Source organism: Bombina bombina, chromosome 5, assembly GCF_027579735.1.
Source record: "Bombina bombina isolate aBomBom1 chromosome 5, aBomBom1.pri, whole genome shotgun sequence".
Classification (NCBI taxonomy): Eukaryota; Metazoa; Chordata; class Amphibia; order Anura; family Bombinatoridae; genus Bombina; species Bombina bombina.
In genome coordinates, this window is record NC_069503.1 from 869,501,826 (window position 1) to 869,527,855 (window position 26,030).

The following is a 26,030-nucleotide window of genomic DNA, read 5'->3' on the forward strand; positions in this document are numbered from 1 at the left end:
TGCACCCTATGGTTTTCCTTTCTCTGCATGTTTTCGGTCGAATGACTGGTAATGGCAGTTAGGGGAGGAGCTATATAGCAGCTTTGCTGTGGGTGGACTCTTGCAACTTTGTGTTGGGAAGGAGAATATATCCCATAAGTAATGGATGATCCGTGGACTGGATACACTACAAGAGAAATAAATTTATCAGGTAAGCATAAATTATGTTTTTATACTATTCAGAGTAGGGGGAATATTAGAGGTATTTTATCACAGAATGGTTGGAAATTTAAATGATTTGTCGAAAACCAGAGCCACCACTAGGCCAACCTTTTGAAAGAGGAGAGAGAAACTTGAGTTTACAACAAAATCAGGATATAGCCATCAATCAGTCTGACAAGGAGGGCAAATGGGTGGTTCTGGGGACAGAGAAATGTATGTTAATGAGACCTTGAGGAATTCAAATACTGTTGGTAAAAAAATATACAAAATATAGCTAAATAAATATTTTGTAAATTTTTTTACCAACACCATTTGTGTTTTCTACTTTTTGCTGTGACCATGCCGATACATGGATTCCAAGGAGTAAGTGATTACTTATTTTTATATGCTGATTACTTTGGTGCAATGCCCCGCATAAGGCCCTTTTAAGGGCTATTAATAGTTTAGTTTAGGCTAGGGTTTTTTTATTTTGGGGGGCTTTTTTTTATTTTGATAGGGCTATTAGATTAGGTGTAATTAGTTTAAATATCTGTAATTTGTTTTTTATTTTCTGTAATTTCGTTAATTGTTTTTAATTTAGTTAATTTATTTAATTGCAGTGTAGTGTTAGATGTTATTGTAACTTAGGTTAGGTTTTATTTTATAGGTACTTTTGTATTTATTTTAGCTAGGTAGTTAGTAAATAGTTAATAACTATTTAGTAACTATTCTACCTAGTTAAAATAAATACAAACTTGCCTGTAAAATAAAAATAAAACCTAAGCTAGCTACAATGTAACTATTAGTTATATTGTAGCTAGCTTAGGGTTTATTTTACAGGTAAGTATTTAGTTTTAAATAGGAATTATTTAGGTAATAATATTAATAGTTATTTAGATTTATTGTAATTATATTTAAGTTAGGGGGTGTTGGGTTAGACTTAGGTTTAGGGGTTAATACATTTAGTATAGTGGCAGCGACGTTGGGAGCGGCAGATTAGGGGTTAATAAATGTAGGTAAGTGGCGGCGATTTTAGGGACGTCAGATTAGGGGTTAATAATATTTAACTAGTGTTTGCGAGGCGGGAGTGTGGCAGTTTAGGGGTTAATATGTTTATTATAGTGGCAGCGACGTTGGGGCGGCAGATTAGGGGTTAATAAATGTAGATAGGTTGCGGCGACATTGGGGGCGGGAAATTAGGGGTTAATAAATATAATGTAGGTGGCGACGATGTCGGGGCGGCAGATTAGGGGTTAATAAGTGTAAGGATTAGGGGTGTTTAGACTCGGGGTTCATGTTAGGATGTTAGGTGTAAACATAAATGTGTTTCCCCATAGGAATCAATGAGGCTGCGTTACTGAGTTTTACGCTGCATTTTTGCAGGTGTTGGACTTTTTCTCAGCCAGCTCTCCCCGTTGATTCCTATGGGGAAATCGTGCACAAGCACATACGACCATTTCACGGCTGACTTAAGCAGCGCTGGCATATGAGTGCGGCAAGGAGCACCATTTTGCTCACTTCTTGCCTTTTAACGCCGGGTTTGTAAAAACCTGTAATACCAGCGCTGTAGGTAAGTGAGCGGTGAGAGAAAACTGCTCGTTAGTACCGCATAGCCACTAACGCAAAACTCGTAATCTGGCCATTTATTTGCAAAAGCCAAGAGTAAAAAGCCTTGCCTGGCTGGTACACTGAAACCTTCTATTCAACTTTCAAGTAGTGAGATTACAAAATAGGCACATTCTTGAACTCTAATAGCAGCCATGATCATAGCTGTTACCATTAATCAAAACCTATAGTAGTTGTTTTATTGAATATGCAATTAAACTAAATTCCCAACAAGGGTTGACATTACCTCTGTTTGATTTTGTTTGAAAGGTCCTCATTCTCCAATGTTATGGTTTTATTTTTGTATTCCAGGTCTCTTACTTCATGAAGCTTTTTATGAAGGAGATTTTCCAAATCAAGTAACTGAGACTTAGTTTGAGATATCTTTAATAAAAAATACAAAATAAATAATAGCATTATTAGTGTCTTATTCAAATAACATCTCAAAAACTGATTTTGAATATTTATTTCCTATAATTTAATCAAAGCAGTATGTTTAGGACCTATGCACAGCATTATTATATATATTTATTCAGTATACCATTAAAGAATATTCAAATAATTGCTTAGTCATTTTTAGATAGTAGTTATCCCTATCCTATTTAAAATATCAAATAATCATTTTTTAGCCTAGATATTAATGGTTAGCTTTATGCTGATCCTTATTTGTTAATGTTTTTAAAATGTGTATTTAATATTGCAAATTAACGTATTTAAAGGGACATGCTGCCCAAATGTTGTAATAAATATTCAACAACATAAGATGAAATGGTATCTAAAAATCCAAATAAAAACATATGTACCCAAAAAAATAATAATAGCCCAAACCCAAATTTAAGACTTTAAATACTTTATGTACTTACTAAAATGTTGTCCTCTTGAAATAGGTTGGAACATATACTTGTTAGGTTTTTATTCTTCATTGCTTGATCATCCAGTGCATACTTCAAATCGGTAACCTTAAATAAATCATTCAAATTTAGAAAAAGAAAAATACATTTAATAAATATTTCATATGAATCAACAATACTTGCTCTAAAGTTTGTATTTGTATGTATTTATACTAGATCCAGATAAGCATCCTCTGTTCTCAAACCGAATTGATTACACCATAGTTATATTTGCAATCTATTAGTTAAAATTATCCTACAAACCTCCACTTTTCTTGTGATATTTGATGGTGGCAAAGAAGCATACAATTTTCACATGACTTGTAATGTCAAGTATATAAATCCATAAAGACCCCCACTTTTATTTCATAATCTTGAGGCAAGAAGCTGTGCTTCAAAAGACCCTTTGTTTTCCCCACCCAACCAAACCAGTATGCGGCTCCAATATGAAATAGGAGTTCACTGTCAAATTCTATAAAAAACAGCAGTGCAATCCTTAAATGATAGTATTCAATAACCCCCCAGGTTTCCATTTCCCTATATATATATATATATATATATATATATATATATATATATATATATATATATATATATATATATATATATATATATACATACACACACAGTATATATTTTTGTTTTGTTTTTTTGCAAAAGCTGCACTAAGCCATCACAAATAGATGGAAAGAGTATTTTAAAATGAATGGGTGATTACAGTAATTTTGAAATACATAGTTATAAATAGGCCAACAAAACATTGTGAAATAGTTTATTTTGATTACTGTCAGATTGATGCTGCTACTATAAAAGAGACTGTTTTATTTAGAAAGTAGAGTTCTGTGTAACTCAGCTGTTTTTTTTTTGTTTTGTTTTTTTAACAGCTTTGAAAAGTTCCACCGTGAAGTGGAAATGATTGCTTGCTGGACTTAATGCCTCTTGTTCTATGCCCTAATTTAAATTAGTTTTTAGTCACAGAAGATGCTGTAGATGCTTTTTATCCTTCACAGCCAGATGATATAAAACCTAAATCAATGAATTGTAACTATTAAGGCACTAAACATAGTGTAGGTTACTGAGGTTGCTTTCTGTATATTTCCCAACATAAACACCATGTTCTTTTGCAAACAAAAGCTAAAACATTTAAATGTGACATGACTGCATTTTCACTTATATTCAGGTCAGTTCTATTTCCTTAAACTCACACATCCAATGCAAACCAAATAGATGAGCCCCACTCAATGCATTTGAACATGTGGTGCATATAGGACTGCTCATTTATACATCATTAACCTATATATTATATATCACAGATGCACAGTAGTAGCTACAGATGAAAGGGACATTAAATTACATTTTCATCATTTAGCATGTCATTTTTTTCCTCTCAATTATTTTTAGAATCAATTTCACGTTGCCTATTGGTATCCTTTGTTGAAACTTTCAAGAACAGTGTACTGAAGTTTGCTCATGAGTGTACATAGGCCTCTATCACTATGGGCCACATTTAACAAGCGCTGCACCCGACATCGCAGCCAGCAATACAAATCCTGCATTTGACATTGCACAACCTTCTGAATAAAACCTGACATGAAAATATGACTTTTTCACTTTACAATGTTCTTCACATAGAAGAATATGTTATACTTATTCATAAATAAAAATTTATATATATATATATATATATATATATATATATATATATAATCTGTATAAGAATAAGCACTCTCTGGATTTTAAACAGCAAATATTTATTCGGCAGTGACGTTTCGGGGCATTCACCCCTTCCTCAGACAACCCAAAATGTGAAACAAGCAGTGTTAAATAATGACTCACTCCCCTCCCCCATCAAATTTCAGCCAATCAAATTACATCCAAAGCAACCAATAAGGGATGCATGTTAAACCAAAGAAAATTACATTTCTGTATAATGTCAACAAAAGTGTATAGTGTTAAAAAACATTTGTGTAGTATATCGATATATCATATCATGTACTAGTGTATCAGTGACAATGTGGTAAATGGCTATGGAATATCATCAGAATATAGAACATAAAGTAAATCTGCCTGTTTATATTATACACTGTAATCGAAACATGAGATATTCACTAGGCTTATTATTACAATGAGCAGTGGCTCGATTATATCTCATATGTTGTACACGAAAAACTATTGATAACATAACTGCAACTCAACTTACTGTTCGTGAGCAGTATACATACCTACACTAGATTGGTCCTGCAAGATGCTGCAACAATGCCGAAAGAATTATTCAGACATAACATCTCCAAAGAGGAACGTGCAGCAATTGAGAGTTTGGCCCGTGATCCGAATATCGTGATCCGCAATGCGGACAAAGGTGGGGCCATAGTAGTCCTGAACTACAAGGATTACAAAGAAGAGATACTCTCACAACTAAATGATGACCGGGTATACCTACCCCTTAAGAAGGACCCTACCAATCTATTTCAAGAAAGAATTGATAACTTACTGCTTGAAGGTGTAGCGGAAGGATGGGTCAATAAAGACACATATGAGTGGCTGCGAGTGACATATCCTATTTGCCCCATTATGTATACCCTGCCCAAAGTACATAAGGGCCTGGAGAAACCCCCTGGACGCCCGATCGTGTCAGCAAGGGGATCCCTGCTGAGTCCATTGGCAAAGTGGATTGATTCATTTCTCCAACCACTGGTGGGACACATGAAATCATACGTTAAAGATTCGACAGACGTAATGGGACATCTTTCACAGGTTCAAGATCTGACTGTAGATGACTTCTTGGTGTCTATGGATGTCACAAGCCTATATACCATCATCCCACACCAAGATGGAATGAGGGCAGTCACTAAAGCTCTCTCTAGATATCCCTACGTCGGGCCTAGCAGTACCTACATTATCAAGATCCTTGAAGTATGTTTGACACTTAACTTCTTCCGATTTGAATTAAAGTATTACCAACAAATCACGGGGACCGCCATGGGGTCAAACATGGCCCCATCCTATGCGAACTTATTTATGGAAGATTATGAATCCAACATCATGAAGGTTTATGAGATTCCTGAAATCATTAAGTATATGAGATACATTGATGACGTGCTACTGGTGTGGAGAGGTACAGAAGAACATCTACAGGAGTGGGTACACGACCTCAATGATCTACCACATCCGGTGAAATTTAAGATGGTGGCCAGCAAAGAAGCCATTGATTTCCTCGATTTGAGAATACTTAAGGAGAATGGGCAACTAGAAACCACCATGTACCAAAAACCTACAGACAGGAACTCCCTATTGTTGGCAAGTAGCAGTCACCCGAGATCTCTCATCAGAGCCATCCCATTGGTACAACTCTACCGAGTAGTGAGGAACAACTCTATAAAGATTAATGGCGAAAGACAGCTAGAAGAAATGTCCATCAAATTTCTACAGAGGGGTTATGCCTACACAACTATTCAAAAAGCTCATAGAATAGCTAAAGACACAGAAAGGAGCACCCTACTGAAAACAGGAGGAATGAAACCAGTTGAAAAAAGGATGACTTGTACTATGACATACTCACCAAACATTGGGATTGTAGCAAATTCATTGAAGGACCATTGGGATCTATTGACCACAGACCAACAACTACCTTTTAAAGAATTCTCCCCACCAAGGATGGGATACAAAAGAGGTCGTAACCTCCAAGATATGCTGATGATCACTGATCCAAGACATGCCTACATCAAGGAAACATGGCTAAAATCGAAGAGACAGGGATGCTTCAAGTGCCTTGGATGCACAACGTGCAACTCGATGATACAGAGCAAAACCTTCCATCATCCACATACTAATCAGAGTTTTAAGATCCAACATCATCTCACTTGCTCTACCTCATTTGTGGTCTACCTGTTGAATTGCACATGTGGGTTGTATTACGTCGGTAAGACGGATGATGACATTAAGAAGAGGATGGCTAACCATCGGAGTGCCATCAGGATTGCGCTAAAAGATGGCACATCGGAACAACCAGTGGCACGCCATTTTTTACAGATGAACCACACTGTGAAGGACCTGCGCTTCATACTTATCGATCACGTGCCACCTCTGACACGGGGAGGCAACAGAAAGAAGAAGCTCCTACAAATTGAGGCTAAATGGATCCATAGACTTGGAACTGTACAACCAGGTGGATTGAATGCAAATGTGGACTGGCACTGCTTCTTATAGTACCTATCCTTGAGCTATAACTGGGAGGTTGTCTCTTAACATCCTATTTAGTAATGAGAGTCCACGTACATTTTACTAAATTCCTGTGGATATATTAAGTATCCAGACGTAGTCTACCTACTGAAGACTTCTGATAATACCATACTCCAGGAATTACGAAGACCCACTCTCAGGTAGGATCCTAGTGACATAATGCCATATGATCCCTTGATTTTATCCATTTGGTCACTCTAGCCCTAAGTTCATTTAGACTTATGTGAGGTCCTATTTATCTCACCAATATACAAGCTCAGACCCCTTTGAAGAAACCACAGGATTAAACTATCCTTAACAAGGTCTGTGATTTTCTCGTCTGAGAGTAGCTAGGGAATCAGCCATTATGTATATACAGGATATAGTCCAATCATTAGTTTAGTTATTGGCTTTGCAGCACTGTAATAGACGGATTATTATTGATATTGGTGCTAGATTCTGAATGAATACAGTATAGCCATATACTCCTCTATCTTTGGTATAATGATCCCTTCTAGTAAATTTAATTACATCCAATTTGAGTTCTTGAGATCTGTTTCGATTACATTGTGTACCAATTAGCTTTATTCATCATATCCGCTGACAGATCCAGCACTGGATGACTTGCAATAGGTTATAGCCACTACGTGTGCAGTTGCCATATAAGTAAGCTCCCAAATAAGTAAACATTATGCGAATAGATTGTGACACTAGTGATGCTCACGTACTGATTTTCACACTGCTTATATGTTTGGTGGGTTGCCATGGTGACCTACAGCAGACACATACATTTTGGCCTCTTTCTGGCATGTTTCGTGACGTCGTGGTGGGTTGCCATGACAACGCATAACAACGCTTAGGATACTGATTTCCGGGAGTGGTCCAAGTAGCTTACCCGGATGATGACACGCCCCCTCAATACACGTGGTGGTTAGCGTGTTAGCTAATGGCGAAATGCCCATACACATTGGTGATTTTCTAGAGTAAATACTGCTCACGAACAGTAAGTTGAGTTGCAGTTATGTTATCAATAGTTTTTCGTGTACAACATATGAGATATAATCGAGCCACTGCTCATTGTAATAATAAGCCTAGTGAATATCTCATGTTTCGATTACAGTGTATAATATAAACAGGCAGATTTACTTTATGTTCTATATTCTGATGATATTCCATAGCCATTTACCACATTGTCACTGATACACTAGTACATGATATGATATATCGATATACTACACAAATGTTTTTTAACACTATACACTTTTGTTGACATTATACAGAAATGTAATTTTCTTTGGTTTAACATGCATCCCTTATTGGTTGCTTTGGATGTAATTTGATTGGCTGAAATTTGATGGGGGAGGGGAGTGAGTCATTATTTAACACTGCTTGTTTCACATTTTGGGTTGTCTGAGGAAGGGGTGAATGCCCCGAAACGTCACTGCCGAATAAATATTTGCTGTTTAAAATCCAGAGAGTGCTTATTCTTATACAGATTGTTTATTCCGTTAAGCACCCTGGTCTGTGTCTGGGTTGGCAAGTGAGAGTGCACTACTTTGAGGTCTATATATATATATATATATATATATATATATATATAATAATTTTTGTTGTAGGTGTGTGCACTCTCACTATCTGTCATCAACCACCAGGGTGCTCTATGGGTATTTCAATAGTATTCAAATAGGATAAGCACTCACTGGACTTCAGCCGTCTGTGTAATAAACAATTTTATTGGTGACGTTTCGGGACAAAAAAACAGTCCCTTCCTCTGACAAACAACAATACAAAGTACCAAACTTATAAAGGTGAATAAAACCCTCCCCTGTGTTCAAAAACCAATCAATGTGATCTGCGTGTAAAGACTGGAGAGACAAGTCTCCTGAAAGGTTAGAGACCAAAGGTCAAACAAGTTGATAGGATAAAAAACTGTCAATCAAAGTGCATACTCATCTGAATGATTAAAAGTGAACAAAAGTGTGTAAGTGTGTTAAAAAACAAAGTCCTGGGTCAGCAACTAATAAATAGGCATATAAAGACAACCAAGGGTGTCAATCATAATGTTGAGTGAGGCCCGTGTGGCATTGATTTACATCATACAAATAACCAATGGCATTAGTCCACACAAAAGGATCAAGCCCGATCAACCAATCACACAAACTGTCAGACAAATGGTAAGATGAGTCACAACTTGTCCGGCTCCACCCCCAAAATTGTCCGTGTCTCCCAGATTGACTCTGTCAAAAGATTTATGTCGATCAGGATATACCCATCTTGCTAGTCATCAACTGTCTATAGGGGTCTCATGTATATCCCCAATCAGATTGAGCTCGCATTCTATTGGCTGTTCCGATCAGCCAATAGAATGCGAGCTCAATCTGATTGGCTGATTGGATCAGCCAATCGGATTGAACTATATTCTGATTGGCTGATTCCATCAGCCAATCAGAAAATTCCTACCTTAATTCCGATTGGCTGATAGAATCCTATCAGCCAATCGGAATTCGAGGGACGCCATCTTGGATGACGTCCCTTAAAGGAACCGTCATTCGTCGTCTAGTCGTCGGAAGAAGAGGATGGATCCGCGCTGGAGGTCTTCAAGATGGAGCCGGTCGTCATCGGATGGAAGAAGATAGAAGATGCCGCTTGGAGAAGATGTTTGCCGGTCCGGATGTCCTCTTCTTGCCGGATAGGAGGAAGACTTTGGAGCACCGGATTATGGATCGCCAACCCCTGCTTGGGTTGGATGAAGATCTTGGAGCCAGGACGGATCGGTGAACCTGGTATGGTGAAGACAAGGTAGGAAGATCTTCAGGGGATTAGTGTTAGGTTTATTTAAGGGGGGTTTGGGTTAGATTAGGGGTATGTGGGTGGTGGGTTGTAATGTTGGGGGGGGGGTATTGTATGTTTTTTTTTACAGGCAAAAGAGCTGAAATTCTTGGGGCATGCCCCGCAAAGGGCCCTGTTCAGGGCTGGTAAGGTAAAAGAGCTTGTAATATTTGTATTTTAGAATAGGGTAGGGAATTTTTTATTTTGGGGGGCTTTGTTATTTTATTAGGGGGCTTAGAGTAGGTGTAATTAGTTTAAAATTGTTGTAATATTTTTCTTATGTTTGTAAATATTTTATTATTTTCTGTAACTTAGTTCTTTTTTATTTTTTGTACTTTAGCTAGTTTATTTAATTGTATTTATTTGTAGCAATTGTGTTTAATTAATTTATTGATAGTGTAGTGTTAGGTTAATTGTAGGTAATTGTAGGTAGTTTATTTAATTATTTTATTGATAGGGTAGTGTTAGGTTTAATTATATCTTAGGTTAGGATTTATTTTACAGGTAAATTTGTTATTATTTTAACTAGGTAACTATTAAATAGTTCTTAACTATTTAATAGCTATTGTACCTGGTTAAAATAATTACAAAGTTGCCTGTAAAATAAATATTAATCCTAAAATAGCTATAATATAATTATAATTTATATTGTAGCTATATTAGGATGTATTTTACAGGTAAGTATTTAGCTTTAAATAGGAATTATTTATTTAATAAGAGTTAATTTATTTCGTTAGATAAAAATTATATTTAACTTAGGGGGGTGTTAGTGTTAGGGTTAGACTTAGCTTTAGGGGTTAATACATTTATTAGAATAGCGGTGAGCTCCGGTCGGCAGATTAGGGGTTAATAATTGAAGGTAGGTGTCGGCGATGTTAGGGAGGGCAGATTAGGGGTTAATACTATTTATGATAGGGTTAGTGAGGCGGATTAGGGGTTAATAACTTTATTATAGTAGCGCTCAGGTCCGCTCGGCAGATTAGGGGTTAATAAGTGTAGGTAGGTGTCGGCGACGTTGAGGGGGGCAGATTAGGGGTTAATAAATATAACATAGGGGTCGGCGATGTTAGGGGTAGCAGATTAGGGGTACATAGGGATAACGTAGGTGGCGGCGATTTGCGGTCGGAAGATTAGGGGTTAATTATTTTAAGTAGCTTGCGGCGACGTTGTGGGGGGCAAGTTAGGGGTTAATAGATATAATACAGGGGTCGGCGGTGTTAGGGGCAGCAGATTAGGGGTACATAAGTATAACGTAGGTGGCGGTCGGCAGATTAGGGGTTAAAAATTTTAATCGAGTGGCGGCGATGTGGGGGGAGCTCGGTTTAGGGGTACATAGGTAGTTTATGGGTGTTAGTGTACTTTAGGGTACAGTAGTTAAGAGCTTTATAAACCGGCGTTAGCCAGAAAGCTCTTAACTCCTGCTATTTTCAGGCGGCTGGAATCTTGTCGTTAGAGCTCTAACGCTCACTTCAGAAACGACTCTAAATACCAGCGTTAGGAAGATCCCATTGAAAAGATAGGCTACGCAAATGGCGTAGGGGGATCTGCGGTATGGAAAAGTCGCGGCTGAAAAGTGAGCGTTAGACCCTTTAATCACTGACTCCAAATACCAGCGGGCGGCCAAAACCAGCGTTAGGAGCCTCTAACGCTGGTTTTGACGGCTACCGCCGAACTCTAAATCTAGGCCCTAGTGTCTAGATCAAACCAAGATCCTAGACATTCTAGAGAAAATAATGATAGTGGAAACAAACCACTTATCGGAGTGTGAATAAACTTCATCCTACCAACTCCCTATCGTATCAAAATAAATCAATCAAAATACATAATTGGTTAGCTTCAATAGTGTCTAGATCAAACCAAGATCCTGGACATTCTAGAGAAAATATTGGTAGTGGTGCCGCCTATAACTGTTTATGTGTGTAATTCCATGTCCCCACAGCCTGTCACTCTCTAAGCACCACCATGGCTATTTGCTGACCAAGGAACATTGCAAGAATAAAAAAACAAAACAGACAAAAACAAATTAAAAGCAATAGTATCCTATTGCAATATTAGTATCTTGTTTAAAAAATGTACCCATTGTATATCTTCTTAACATCAGAGGAACATAATGGTAGTGTACAGAGTAATCATCATACTATATTTATTCATATAAGTGAATTGAGGACAAAACCTGTATCAAATAGGTTCACAAAGGCTCGTGGGCTCTCACTATCATGTGTGGACCATAGACTCTCATTATTAAAGATGGATCAATGAACTCTCATCAAAGATAGCATTGCCATCCTGTGTGGACGTTGAGACCTCTTGGTTGTAATGTCCCCAATTCGAACATCCATCTGGCTTCTTTCTTTAGGAGGATTGTCGCCCTATCGCCTCCTCTGTTCAATTTAGGAACATGGTCAATGATCCGAAATCTCATGTCTGTGACCGTATGTCCAGCTTCCAAAAAGTGGCGAGCCACCAGTTGGTCTGATTTACCATTATTGATTGCAGATCTAATACTGGACCGGTGATTTGCCATCCTAGTGAGGTCGTTGATTATTTAGATGTTAGGGTCTTCAAGAATGGCACTAAGTTGGGAACTACCCTATATAGGAAGACAACTGAACGAAATTCAATTCTACATGCTCGCAGTTGCCATCAACCCAGTCTAATCAAAAACATCCCAAAAGCATAATACCAACGAGTAATTAGAAACAACACTGAAAATGAGAGATGTCTAACCCAACTTGAAGAAATGACACAAAGATTCAAGGAAAGGGGGTATAGCCAGAAGGTGCTTACTGAAATGCGCACATTGGCTATTATGCCCACAAGGAGCAATACTGTTGATAATCGTAAGTCACCTCAAATGACTTTCGTAACCACCTACACACAAGATAAGAACCGGATTACTCAATCTCTGAAGGAAGAGTGGAAGTTATTGGAGGCTGACCCGAAGTTACCCTTTACGAAATGGCAGACGCCACGGATTGGCTACAGAAGGGGCCGGAGCCTCAGGGATCTGCTGATGAAGACGGATATCACTGAAGCCACACATACAACTTGGCTCAGCAAGAAAACAGGATGTTACAGATGTCTAGGGTGTGTCACATGCAATGCGATGATAGCGGGGACACATTTTCAACACCCAAAACGCAGGAAGAAGTATAAAATTAAACATGTAGTGACCTGTACCACCACGCACATCGTATATCTCCTGAATTGTCCATGTGGCAAATATTACACCGGTAAGACGACAGATGATGCCAGGACTAGAATGGCAAATCACCAGTCCAGTATTAGATCTGCAATCAATAATGGTAAATCAGACCAACCGGTGGCTCGCCACTTTTTGGAAGCTGGACATACGGTCACAGACATGAGATTTCGGATCATTGACCATGTTCCTAAATTGAACAGAGGAGGCGATAGGGCAACAATCCTCCTAAAGAAAGAAGCCAGATGGATGTTCGAATTGGGGACATTACAACCAAGAGGTCTCAACGTCCACACAGGATGGCAATGCTATCTTTGATGAGAGTTCATTGATCCATCTTTAATAATGAGAGTCTATGGTCCACAAATGATAGTGAGAGCCCACGAGCCTTTGTGAACCTATTTGATACAGGTTTTGTCCTCAATTCACTTATATGAATAAATATAGTATGATGATTACTCTGTACACTACCATTATGTTCCTCTGATGTTAAGAAGATATACAATGGGTACATTTTTTAAACAAGATACTAATATTGCAATAGGATACTATTGCTTTTAATTTGTTTTTGTCTGTTTTGTTTTTTTATTCTTGCAATGTTCCTTGGTCAGCAAATAGCCATGGTGGTGCTTAGAGAGTGACAGGCTGTGGGGGCATGGAATTACACACATAAACAGTTATAGGCGGCACCACTACCAATATTTTCTCTAGAATGTCCAGGATCTTGGTTTGATCTAGACACTATTGAAGCTAATCAATTATGTATTTTGATTGATTTATTTTGATACGATAGGGAGTTGGTAGGATGAAGTTTATTCACACTCCGATAAGTGGTTTGTTTCCACTATCATTATTTTCTCTAGAATGTCTAGGATCTTGGTTTGATCTAGACACTATGGCCTAGATTTGGAGTTCGGCGGTAGCCGTCAAAACCAGCGTTAGAGGCTCCTAACGCTGGTTTTGGCCGCCCGCTGGTATTTGGAGTCAGTGATTAAAGGGTCTAACGCTCACTTTTCAGCCGCGACTTTTCCATACCGCAGATCCCCCTACGCCATTTGCGTAGCCTATCTTTTCAATGGGATCTTTCTAACGCCGGTATTTAGAGTCGTTTCTGAAGTGAGCGTTAGAGCTCTAACGACAAGATTCCAGCCGCCTGAAAATAGCAGGAGTTAAGAGCTTTCTGGCTAACGCCGGTTCATAAAGCTCTTAACTACTGTACCCTAAAGTACACTAACACCCATAAACTACCTATGTACCCCTAAACCGAGGTCCCCCCACACCGCCGCCACTCGATTAAAATTTTTAACCCCTAATCTGCCGACCGCCACCTACGTTATATTTATGTACCCCTAATCTGCTGCCCCTAACCCCGCCGACCCCTGTATTACATTTATTAACCCCTAACTTGCCCCCCACAACGTCGCCGCCAGCTACTTAAAATAATTAACCCCTAATCTTCCGACCGCAAATCGCCGCCACCTACGTTATCCCTATGTACCCCTAATCTGCTGCTCCTAACATCGCCGACCCCTATATTATATTTATTAACCCCTAATCTGCCCCCCTCAACGTCGCCGACACCTGCCTACACTTATTAACCCCTAATCTGCCGAGCGGACCTGAGCGCTACTATAATAAATGTATTAACCCCTAATCCGCCTCACTAACCCTATCATAAATAGTATTAACCCCTAATCTGCCCTCCCTAACATCGCCGACACCTAAATTCAATTATTAACCCCTAATCTGCCGACCGGAGCTCACCGCTATTCTAATAAATGTATTAACCCCTAAAGCTAAGTCTAACCCTAACACTAACACCCCCCTAAGTTAAATATAATATTTATCTAACGAAATAAATTAACTCTTATTAAATAACTTATTTCTATTTAAAGCTAAATACTTACCTGTAAAATAAACCCTAATATAGCTACAATATAAATTATAATTATATTATAGCTATTTTAGGATTAATATTTATTTTACAGGCAACTTTGTAATTATTTTAACCAGGTACAATAGCTATTAAATAGTTAAGAACTATTTAATAGTTACCTAGTTAAAATAATAACAAATTTACCTGTAAAATAAATCCTAACCTACGATATAATTAAACCTAACACTACCCTATCAATAAAATAATTAAATAAACTACCTACAATTACCTACAATTCACCTAACACTACACTATCAATAAATTAATTAAACACAATTCCTACAAATAAATACAATTAAATAAACTAGCTAAAGTACAAAAAATAAAAAAGAACTAAGTTACAGAAAATAAAAAAATATTTACAAACATAAGAAAAATATTACAACGATTTTAAACTAATTACACCTACTCTAAGCCCCCTAATAAAATAACAAAGCCCCCCAAAATAAAAAATTCCCTACCCTATTCTAAATTAAAAAAGTTACAAGCTCTTTTACCTTACCAGCCCTGAACAGGGCCCTTTGCGGGGCATGCCCCAAGAATTTCAGCTCTTTTGCCTGTAAAAAAAAACATACAATACCCCCCCCCCAACATTACAACCCACCACCCACATACCCCTAATCTAACCCAAACCCCCTTAAAGAAACCTAACACTAAGCCCCTGAAGATCTTCCTACCTTGTCTTCACCATACCAGGTTCACCGATCCGTCCTGGCTCCAACATCTTCATCCAACCCAAGCGGGGGTTGGCGATCCATAATCCGGTCCAGAAGAGGCTCCAAAGTCTTCCTCCTATCCGGCAAGAAGAGGACATCCGGACCGGCAAACATCTTCTCCAAGCGGCATCTTCGATCTTCTTCCATCCGGAGCGAAGCGGCAGGATCCTGAAGACATCCAGCGCGGAACATCCATAAGGACCGACGACTGAACGACGAATGACTGTTCCTTTAAGGGACGTCATCCAAGATGGCGTCCCTCGAATTCCGATTGGCTGATAGGATTCTATCAGCCAATCGGAATTAAGGTAGGAATTTTCTGATTGGCTGATGGAATCAGCCAATCAGAATCAAGTTCAATCCGATTGGCTGATCCAATCAGCCAATCAGATTGAGCTCGCATTCTATTGGCTGTTCCGATCAGCCAATAGAATGCGAGCTCAATCTGATTGGCTGATTGGATCAGCCAATCGGATTGAACTTGATTCTGATTGGCTGATTCCATCAGCCAATCGGAAAATTCCTACCTTAATTCCGATTGGCTGATAGAATCCTATCAGCCAATCGGAATTCGAGGGACGCCATCTTGGATGACGTCCCTTAAAGGAACAGTCATTCGTCGTTCAGTCGTCGGTCCGGATGGATGTTCCGCGCTGGATGTCTTCAGGATCCTGCCGCTTCGCTCCGGATGGAAGAAGATCGAAGATGCCGCTTGGAGAAGATGTTTGCCGGTCCGGATGTCCTCTTCTTGCCGGATAGGAGGAAGACTTTGGAGCCTCTTCTGGACCGGATTATGGATCGCCAACCCCCGCTTGGGTTGGATGAAGATGTTGGAGCCAGGACGGATCGGTGAACCTGGTATGGTGAAGACAAGGTAGGAAGATCTTCAGGGGCTTAGTGTTAGGTTTCTTTAAGGGGGTTTGGGTTAGATTAGGGGTATGTGGGTGGTGGGTTGTAATGTTGGGGGGGGGGTATTGTATGTTTTTTTTTACAGGCAAAAGAGCTGAAATTCTTGGGGCATGCCCCGCAAAGGGCCCTGTTCAGGGCTGGTAAGGTAAAAGAGCTTGTAACTTTTTTAATTTAGAATAGGGTAGGGAATTTTTTATTTTGGGGGGCTTTGTTATTTTATTAGGGGGCTTAGAGTAGGTGTAATTAGTTTAAAATTGTTGTAATATTTTTCTTATGTTTGTAAATATTTTTTTATTTTCTGTAACTTAGTTCTTTTTTATTTTTTGTACTTTAGCTAGTTTATTTAATTGTATTTATTTGTAGGAATTGTGTTTAATTAATTTATTGATAGTGTAGTGTTAGGTTAATTGTAGGTAATTGTAGGTAGTTTATTTAATTATTTTATTGATAGGGTAGTGTTAGGTTTAATTATAACTTAGGTTAGGATTTATTTTACAGGTAAATTTGTTATTATTTTAACTAGGTAACTATTAAATAGTTCTTAACTATTTAATAGCTATTGTACCTGGTTAAAATAATTACAAAGTTGCCTGTAAAATAAATATTAATCCTAAAATAGCTATAATATAATTATAATTTATATTGTAGCTATATTAGGGTTTATTTTACAGGTAAATATTTAGCTTTAAATAGAAATAAGTTATTTAATAAGAGTTAATTTATTTCGTTAGATAAATATTATATTTAACTTAGGGGGGTGTTAGTGTTAGGGTTAGACTTAGCTTTAGGGGTTAATCCATTTATTAGAATAGCGGTGAGCTCCGATCGGAAGATTAGGGGTTAATAATTGAAGTTAGGTGTCGGCGATGTTAGGGAGGGCAGATTAGGGGTTAATACTATTTATGATAGGGTTAGTGAGGCGGATTAGGGGTTAATAACTTTATTATAGTAGCGCTCAGGTCCGCTCGGCAGATTAGGGGTTAATAAGTGTAGGCAGGTGTCGGCGACATTGTGGGGGGCAGGTTAGGGGTTAATAAATATAATATAGGGGTCGGCGGTGTTAGGGGTAGCAGATTAGGGGTACATAGGGATAACGTAGGTGGCGGCGGTTTACGGAGCGGCAGATTAGGAGTTTAAAAAAATATGCAGGGGTCAGCGATAGCGGGGGTGGCAGATTAGGGGTTAATAAGTGTAAGGTTAGGGGTGTTTAGACTCGGGGTACATGTTAGAGTGTTAGGTGCAGACGTAGGAAGTGTTTCCCCATAGGAAACAATGGGGCTGCGTTAGGAGCTGAACGCTGCTTTTTTGCAGGTGTTAGGTTTTTTTTCAGCTCAAACAGCCCCATTGTTTCCTATGGGGGAATCGTGCACGAGCACGTTTTTGAGGCCGGCCGCGTCCGTAAGCAACTCTGGTATCGAGAGTTGCATTTGCGGTAAAAATGCTCTACGCTCCTTTTTTGGAGCCTAACGCAGCATTTGTTTGAACTCTCGATACCAGAGTTAATTTTATGGTGCGGCCAGAAAAAAGCCCGCGGAGCGTTAACAGCCCTTTTACCGCCGAACTCCAAATCTAGGCCTATGGGAGCTAACTAATTATGTATTTTGATTGATTTATTTACACTATGATATGATAGGGAGTTGGTATATTTAAGTTTGTTTTACACTCCGATAGTGGCTTGTTGCCGCATCACTAATTTATGAGGAACACTTAATGTGATGGGCTGCGGCCCATGACATTTACACATGGTGTTGCCAAGACAGTTTGTGGCATGTATTAGGCTATAAGGGATTGCCTACGGCTGTTTGGTTATATTTGGTGCGCGCACATTTATGATTTAGGTTCTGCATGTGGGAACTACACATTGTTTGTTTTACACATTAAAGAGTCGTTGTGACACTACCTAGTTTGTTAGCAGTTATGATTAGTTTGATAGGTGGTCATTTAAATATTACGAATATCTAGGTTTTGTTTTCTTTTAACAGAACATAGTAGTTCTTGTTGATACATAATTGTGTTGATAACTGTGTGTTTCTTACAGCAGCATCTTCTTTACTGACAGAGTTAGACAGTGCCGTCCATAGTATGTAGATTACTTGCGAACATATGGGCGTGCATTGTGGCTATACATTACATGATTGGTGCTTCAGGGGTATGTGGCTCCACACTGTAACCCTATTGGTTAGAGACACGTGACTACAATATTTAGTCAACAATGCGTAGGATTGGTGCACCGGTGGTGTGTGGCTCCACACCGACACACCATTGGCCAGTGATGCGCGCTGGATAGTAAACACTTGTCGGGCACAGATTTAGACAGGATAGTGGTTATTTTCTTTTTTCTTTTTTCTATTTGTGATGGTAATGCGGCGCAGCTCGTTGGCGGAGGGGACCCGATGGGAAAGTGTAGCGATCGTGTGCTCCCATTGGTCTGGACGATGTTGCTTTAGTCTTTGTCCAGTCTATGAATCTGGGACCGGCCTTCTATGTGGTTGTGATAGATCTTAACTCAGTGGGGATATACATGAGACCCCTATAGACAGTTGATGACTAGCAAGATGGGTATATCCTGATCGACATAAATCTTTTGACAGAGTCAATCTGGGAGACACGGACAATTTTGGGGGTGGAGCCGGACAAGTTGTGACTCATCTTACCATTTGTCTGACAGTTTGTGTGATTGGTTGATTGGGCTTGATCCTTTTGTGTGGACTAATGCCATTGGTTATTTGTATGATGTAAATCAATGTCACACGGGCCTCACTCAACATTATGATTGACACCCTTGGTTGTCTTTATATGCCTATTTATTAGTTGCTGACCCAGGACTTTGTTTTTTAACACACTTACACACTTTTGTTCACTTTTAATCATTCAGATGAGTATGCACTTTGATTGACAGTTTTTTATCCTATCAACTTGTTTGACCTTTGGTCTCTAACCTATCAGGAGACTTGTCTCTCCAGTCTTTACACGCAGATCACATTGATTGGTTTTTGAACACAGGGGAGGGTTTTATTCACCTTTATAAGTTTGGTACTTTGTATTGTTGTTTGTCAGAGGAAGGGACTGTTTTTTTGTCCCGAAACGTCACCAATAAAATTGTTTATTACACAGACGGCTGAAGTCCAGTGAGTGCTTATCCTATTTGAATACTATATATATATATATATATATATATATATATATATATATGTATGATGGTATTTTGGAACAATATATACCTATATATATATATATATATATATATATATATATATATATACACACACATTATATATAGTTACAAATATATACAGTATATATATATATATATATATTAGTTTTATATATATATATATATTAGTAGACAACCCAAGGTATTAATCTAGGCCCATTTTAGTATATTTCATGTAATCGTTTTGCCGCCAAATGTGATAATATTAAAAAAAAAAATACATTATTTGCATAACACTTGTGCAGTCAAAACACAAAAAAAACCTTGACTGCAAATCTTGTGCGCAAAGGGGCAGTCAAGTCCTAAATAAACTTTCATTATTCAAATAGGGCATGTCATTTTAAACAACTTTCCAATTTACTTTTATCACCAATTTTGCTTTGTTCTCTGGGTATTCTTAGTTGAAAGCTAAACCTAGGTAGGCTCATATGCTAATTTTTTAGACGCCTCTTATGTGAATGCATTTTGACAGTTTTTCACCACTAGAGGGCATTAGTTTATGTGTGTCATATAGATAACATTGAGCTCACAGTTACCTAGGGGTAAGCACTGATTGGCTAAAATGCAAGTCTGTCAAAAGAACAGAAATAAGGGGGCAGTTTGCAGAGGCTTAGATACAAGGTAATGGCAGAGGTAAAAATTATTATAACTGTGTTGGTTCTGCAAAATTGGGGAATGGGTAATAAAGGGTTTATCTATTTTATTAAACAACAAAAATTCTGGTGTTGACTGTCCCTTTAAAGGGAACAGTGGGCCCAATGGCAATGCCGCTCACACGATTGGGGATGATTTCTATGTTGCCACATTCTCTCGCATGATTGGATATGATTTCTATCTGCCAACGCAGAGGTGTCAGAGAATGTAAGAAGCAGCAGTCTATATATATTATATTATTATGTTATGTTTTCATTAAAGTAAAATGTATTGTGGTTCTTCAATGGAACTTAGCTATGTTTTAAACACCATTGTAGGGTTGATCAAAATCTTAAAAAAGTAAAGGTGGTAAGTTTGAGTACTCCTTGTTATTATCATTGCTTAATACTTAGGCAGAAATACAACATTTTTAAACTTTACAGAAATAAAGTTCCAATAAGCTGCTCATTATGCATGCATGATATTCCATTTTTATTTGCCTACTGTAATCAAGAGTTTGCATTAACGAATGCTACAAATAACTAAAGAGTAAATAAATCTATATACAATATTCACCTTGCGAGCGCATTCATTTATTTCCTGTCATTTGGAAACCAAACATCTGATTTAATGGTCATCAGATTCAATAGAGATACAGGGCTTTAATAAAAAATGAATGTTCTCTTGCCGGAACACTATCTAGCATCCAATGGGAAGTCAGACTCAATTAACCATGGGCCTCATCCTTTTCAAAATTAATATGTTATTTTAGTGTGCAGAAATGCTGAAATAGAATTTATATTTATTTGCAGCTAATGTGAAATTATCAATCCAAAACTCAAATTTAATGCTTGGAAAGAAGTTAATTCCGTTGAGCTATATGCATTTAAATCAGTAGTCTGCGATCATTATGTTTTCGTTTTTATTTTTTTCAGAAGAGTTGGCACTAAAGAATTGACATTATACATTTACCACATATAAAGTATTACAGCGTCAGTAAAATCAGACAACATGTCAATATAAAGCTGCAATCAAGCTTAATACTTTTTTTCAGTCACTTCACCCAGTATCTCAGTTATTAAAATTGCTTATGGAAAGATCTGTACATTTCAAATACAGAAATGCCAGCTCAGCTTGTTCAGAGTTCCAATATCTAGATTTTAAAGGTGTTGAAATACGCACATCTACAAGTATAAGTATTAGATCATTCCACTGAAGGCGGAATTATTTGCAAATAACTTAAATTATGCTTATCTGATCATTTTCTTTTCTTCTGACGGGTAGAGTCCACAGCTGCATTCATTACTTTTGGGAATTCAGAACCTGGCCACCAGGAGGAGGCAAAGACACCCCAACCAAAGGCTCAAATACCTCCCCCACTTCCCTCATCCCCCAGTCATTCTGCCAAGGGAACAAGGAACAGTAGGAGAAATATCAGGGTGAAAAAGGTGCCAGAAGAATAAAAAAAAAAGAAATAAACGACCGCCCCATATAAAAATGTGGGCGGGAAGCTGTGGACTGTCCCTGTCAGAAGAAAAGAAAATTTTCAGGTAAGCATAATTTAAGTTTTTCTTTTAAACGGGAGAGTCTACAGCTGTATTCATTACTTTTGGGAAAACAATACCCAAGCTATAGAGGACACTGAATGCAGCTAAAAAAAAGGGCGGGTAGACGAGGCGGCCCATTCAGAGGGGAACACAGCCTGAAATTACCCAAACACTTGACAAAAACAAACTGCTTCACCAGAAACAGAAGGATAAAACCTGAAAGTACCAGGTAACTGCCCATCAGTTAAAACCAGCAAGTCCCTAGTTAGAGACCGCTCAGAATCAGTAGATTCCACCGAGCACAAAGCCTCCGAAGAGACCAGTCCCGCAGGCTCCAAGCCCACACTTTAACTCACCTCCAACCCGAGAGTAGGGGACCTCCACATACCCCCTGAAGGGAAGAGGAAGAAGAAGAAGAACTCAACAGAGATCTAAAGTCCAACAAGCTAGGGTAAAAGGAACCCTAGCGCAAACCAAGGTTGCAACAGGACAAAAAAGCATAGAGAATGAACTCCAACGACCGAACAAAGAGAAGGGAAGAAAAAAAAACCCTACCCCTATCTGAACAGAAGTCCAAGGGACCATGTAACGTCCCAACCATGGAGACCTAGAGAGACAAGGTAGACGCCATCCCTGACACAGTGTGCAATCCGCACTATAAAAGAGCGGCCGAGGGATAAAAGCCACCCCCAGAAACCGCCTAAAAATATCACCATAAATCGTATTGTGCTCCAGATGAAGCCACAGGCTTCCCTCTGCAACAGAAGTCTAGCAGACTCCAGCCGTTAACACTAGCCAACCAAGCTACTGCACTAGGACTCTCACAGAGGAAAAATTCAGAAGGAGTGCAGAAACCCACTCCCTCCCAGGAAAAAACAAAATTTATGCTTACCTGATAAATTTATTTCTCTTGTGGTGTATCCAGTCCACGGATTCATCCATTACTTGTGGGATATTCTCCTTCCCAACAGGAAGCTGCAAGAGGATCACCCACAGCAGAGCTGTCTATATAGCTCCTCCCCTAACTGCCACCCCCAGTCATTCGACCGAAGACAAGCAAGAGAAAGGAGAAACTATAGGGTGCAGTGGTGACTGTAGTTTAAAAAATAAATAACACCTGCCTTAAAATGACAGGGCGGGCCATGGACTGGATACACCACAAGAGAAATAAATTTATCAGGTAAGCATAAATTTTGTTTTCTCTTGTAAGGTGTATCCAGTCCACGGATTCATCCATTACTTGTGGGATACCAATACCAAAGCTATAGGACACGGATGAAGGGAGGGACAAGGCAGGCACTTAAACGGAGGGCACCACTGCCTGTAAGACCTTTCTCCCAAAAACAGCCTCCGAAGAAGAAAAAGTATCAAATTTGTAGAATTTAGAAAAGGTATGAAGCGAAGACCAAGTCGCCGCCTTACAAATCTGTTCAACAGAAGCCTCATTTTTAAAAGCCCATGTGGAACCTACTGCTCTAGTGGAATGAGCTGTAATTCTCTCAGGAGGCTGCTGGCCAGCAGTCTCGTAAGCAAAGCGGATTATGCTTCTTAACCAAAAAGAAAGAGAAGTTGCCAAAGCCTTTTGGCCTCTTGTCTGTCCAGAGTAAACCACAAACAAAGCAGATGTTTGACGAAAATCTTTAGTGGCTTGTAAATAGAATTTTAAAGCACGGACCACATCAAGATTGTGTAATAGACGTTCCTTCTTTGAAGGATTAGGACATAGTGAAGGAACAACAATCTCCTGATTGATATTCTTATTAGATACCACCTTAGGAAGAAACCCAGGTTTGGTACGCAACACTACCTATCAGCATGGAAAATTAGATAAGGAGAATCACATTGTAAAGCCGATAACTCTGAAACTCGTCGAGCCGAGGAGATAGCTACAAAAAACAGAACTGTCCAAGACAACAGCTTGATATCTATGGAATGCAAAGGTTCAAACGGAACCCCTTGAAGAACTTTAAGAACTAAATTTAGACTCCATGGCGGAGCAACAAGTTTAAACACAGGCTTGATTCTAACTAAAGCCTGACAAAACGCCTGAACGTCTGGAGTATTAGCCAGACGCTTGTGCAAAAGAATAGACAGAGCAGAAATCTGTCCCTTTAAGGAACTAGCCGACAATCCCTTCTCCAATCCTTCTTGGAGAAAAGATAATATTCTAGGAATCCTGACCTTACTCCATGAGTAACCCTTGGATTCACACCAATGAAGATATTTACACCATATCTTATGATAGATTTTCCTGGTAACCGGCTTTCAAGCCTGAATTAAGGTATCAATGACCGATTCAGAGAAACCACGCTTTGATAAAATCAAGCATTCAATCTCCAAGCAGTCAGACGCAGAGAAATTAGGTTTGGATGGTTGAAAGGACCCTGAAGTAGAAGGTCCTGCCTCAGCGGCAGGGTCCATGGTGGACAGGATGACATGTCCACCAGCTCTGCATACTAAGTCCTGCATGGTCACGCAGGTGCTATCAAAATCACCGAAGCTCTCTCCTGCTTGATCTTGGCAATCAGACGAGGGAGCAGAGGAAACGGTGGAAACACATAAGCCAGGTTGAAGGACCAAGGCGCTGCTAGAGCATCTATCAGCGTTGCCTTGGGGTCCCTGGACCTGGTCCCGTAACAAGGAAGCTTGGCGTTCTGGCGAGACGCCCCAAAGTTGAATCAACTGTGCAAATACCTCTGGATGGAGTTCCCACTCTCCCGGATGAAAAGTTTGCCGACTTAGAAAATCCGCCTCCCAGTTCTCGACTCCTGGGATATGGATAGCAGATAGATGGCAAGAGTGAACCTCTGCCCATAGAATTATCTTTGAAACCTCCAACATTGCTAGGGAACTCCTTGTTCCCCCCTGATGGTTGATGTAGGCTACAGTCGTGATATTGTCCGACTGAAATCTGATGAACCTGACCCCAGCTAGCTGATGCCACGCCTGAAGAGCATTTAAAATTGCTCTTAGTTCCAGAATGTTTATCGGAAGGAGTGCCTCCTCCTGAGTCCACGAGCCCTGAGCCTTCAGGGAGTTCCAGACTGCACCCCAGCCCAGAAGGCTGGCATCTGTCATTACTATAGTCCAATCTGGCCTGCGGAAGCTCATCCCCTTGGACAGATGGACCTGAGATAGCCACCAGAGAAGAGAATCCCTGGTTTCTTGATCCAGATTTAGTAGAGGGGACAAATCTGTGTAATCCCCATTCCCCTGACTGAGCATGCAAAGTTGCAGCGGTCTGAGATGTAGGCGGGCAAACGGTACTATGTCCATTGCCGCTACCATTAAACCGATTACTTCCATACACTGAGCCACTGAAGGACGAGAAGTGGAATAAAAAACACGGCAAGAGTCTAGAAGTTTTGACAATCTGGCCTTCGTTAGGTAAATCTTCATTTCTACCGAATCTATCAGAGTCCCTAGAAATGAAACTCTTGTTAGAGGGGATAGAGAACTCTTTTCTTCGTTCACCTTCCACCCATGGGACCTCAAAAATGCCAGAACAATGTCCGTATGGGACCTGGCGATTTGAAAAGTCGACGCCTGTATCAGAATGTCGTCTAAGTAAGGGGCTACTGCTATACCCCGCGGCCTTAGGACCGCTAGGAGGGACCTTAGAACCTTCGTAAAGATTCTTGGTGCTGTGGCCAACCCGAAGGGAAGAGCCACAAACTGGTAGTGCCTATCTAGAAAGGCGAACCTGAGAAACTGATGATGATCTTTGTGTATCGGGATGTGAAGATAAGCATCCTTTAAGTCTATGGTAGTCATATATTGACCCTCCTGGATCATAGGAAGGATGGTTCGAATAGTCTCCATCTTGAAGGATGGGACTCTGAGAAATTTGTTTAAGATCTTGAGATCTAAGATTGGTCTGAATGTTCCCTATTTCTTGGGAACTAAAAACAGATTTGAATAGAAGCCCTGCCCCTGTTCCTCCTGCGGAACTGGGTGGATCACTCCAATAACTAGGAGGTCTTGAACACAATGTAAGAATGCCTCTCTCTTTATCTGGTTTGCAGATAAATGTGAGAGATGAAATCTCCCTTTTGGGGGATAGGTTTTGAATTCCAGAAGATAACCCTTGGACACAATTTCCAATGCCCAGGGATCCTGGACATCTCTTGTCCAAGCCTGGGCGAAGAGGG

At 39.3% G+C, this 26,030-nt stretch overlaps 1 protein-coding gene across 1 annotated transcript in view; it reads right to left on the reverse strand.

Annotated features, from left to right (window-relative positions):
• The window catches only part of CCDC178 (coiled-coil domain containing 178), an 835,363-nt gene that overhangs the window by 643,700 nt on the left and 165,633 nt on the right, over positions 1-26,030 (reverse strand). The window contains 2 exon segments of the mRNA XM_053715876.1: positions 2,033-2,169; positions 2,649-2,744. Of these exon segments, the coding sequence (XP_053571851.1) occupies positions 2,033-2,169; positions 2,649-2,744 (233 nt within the window).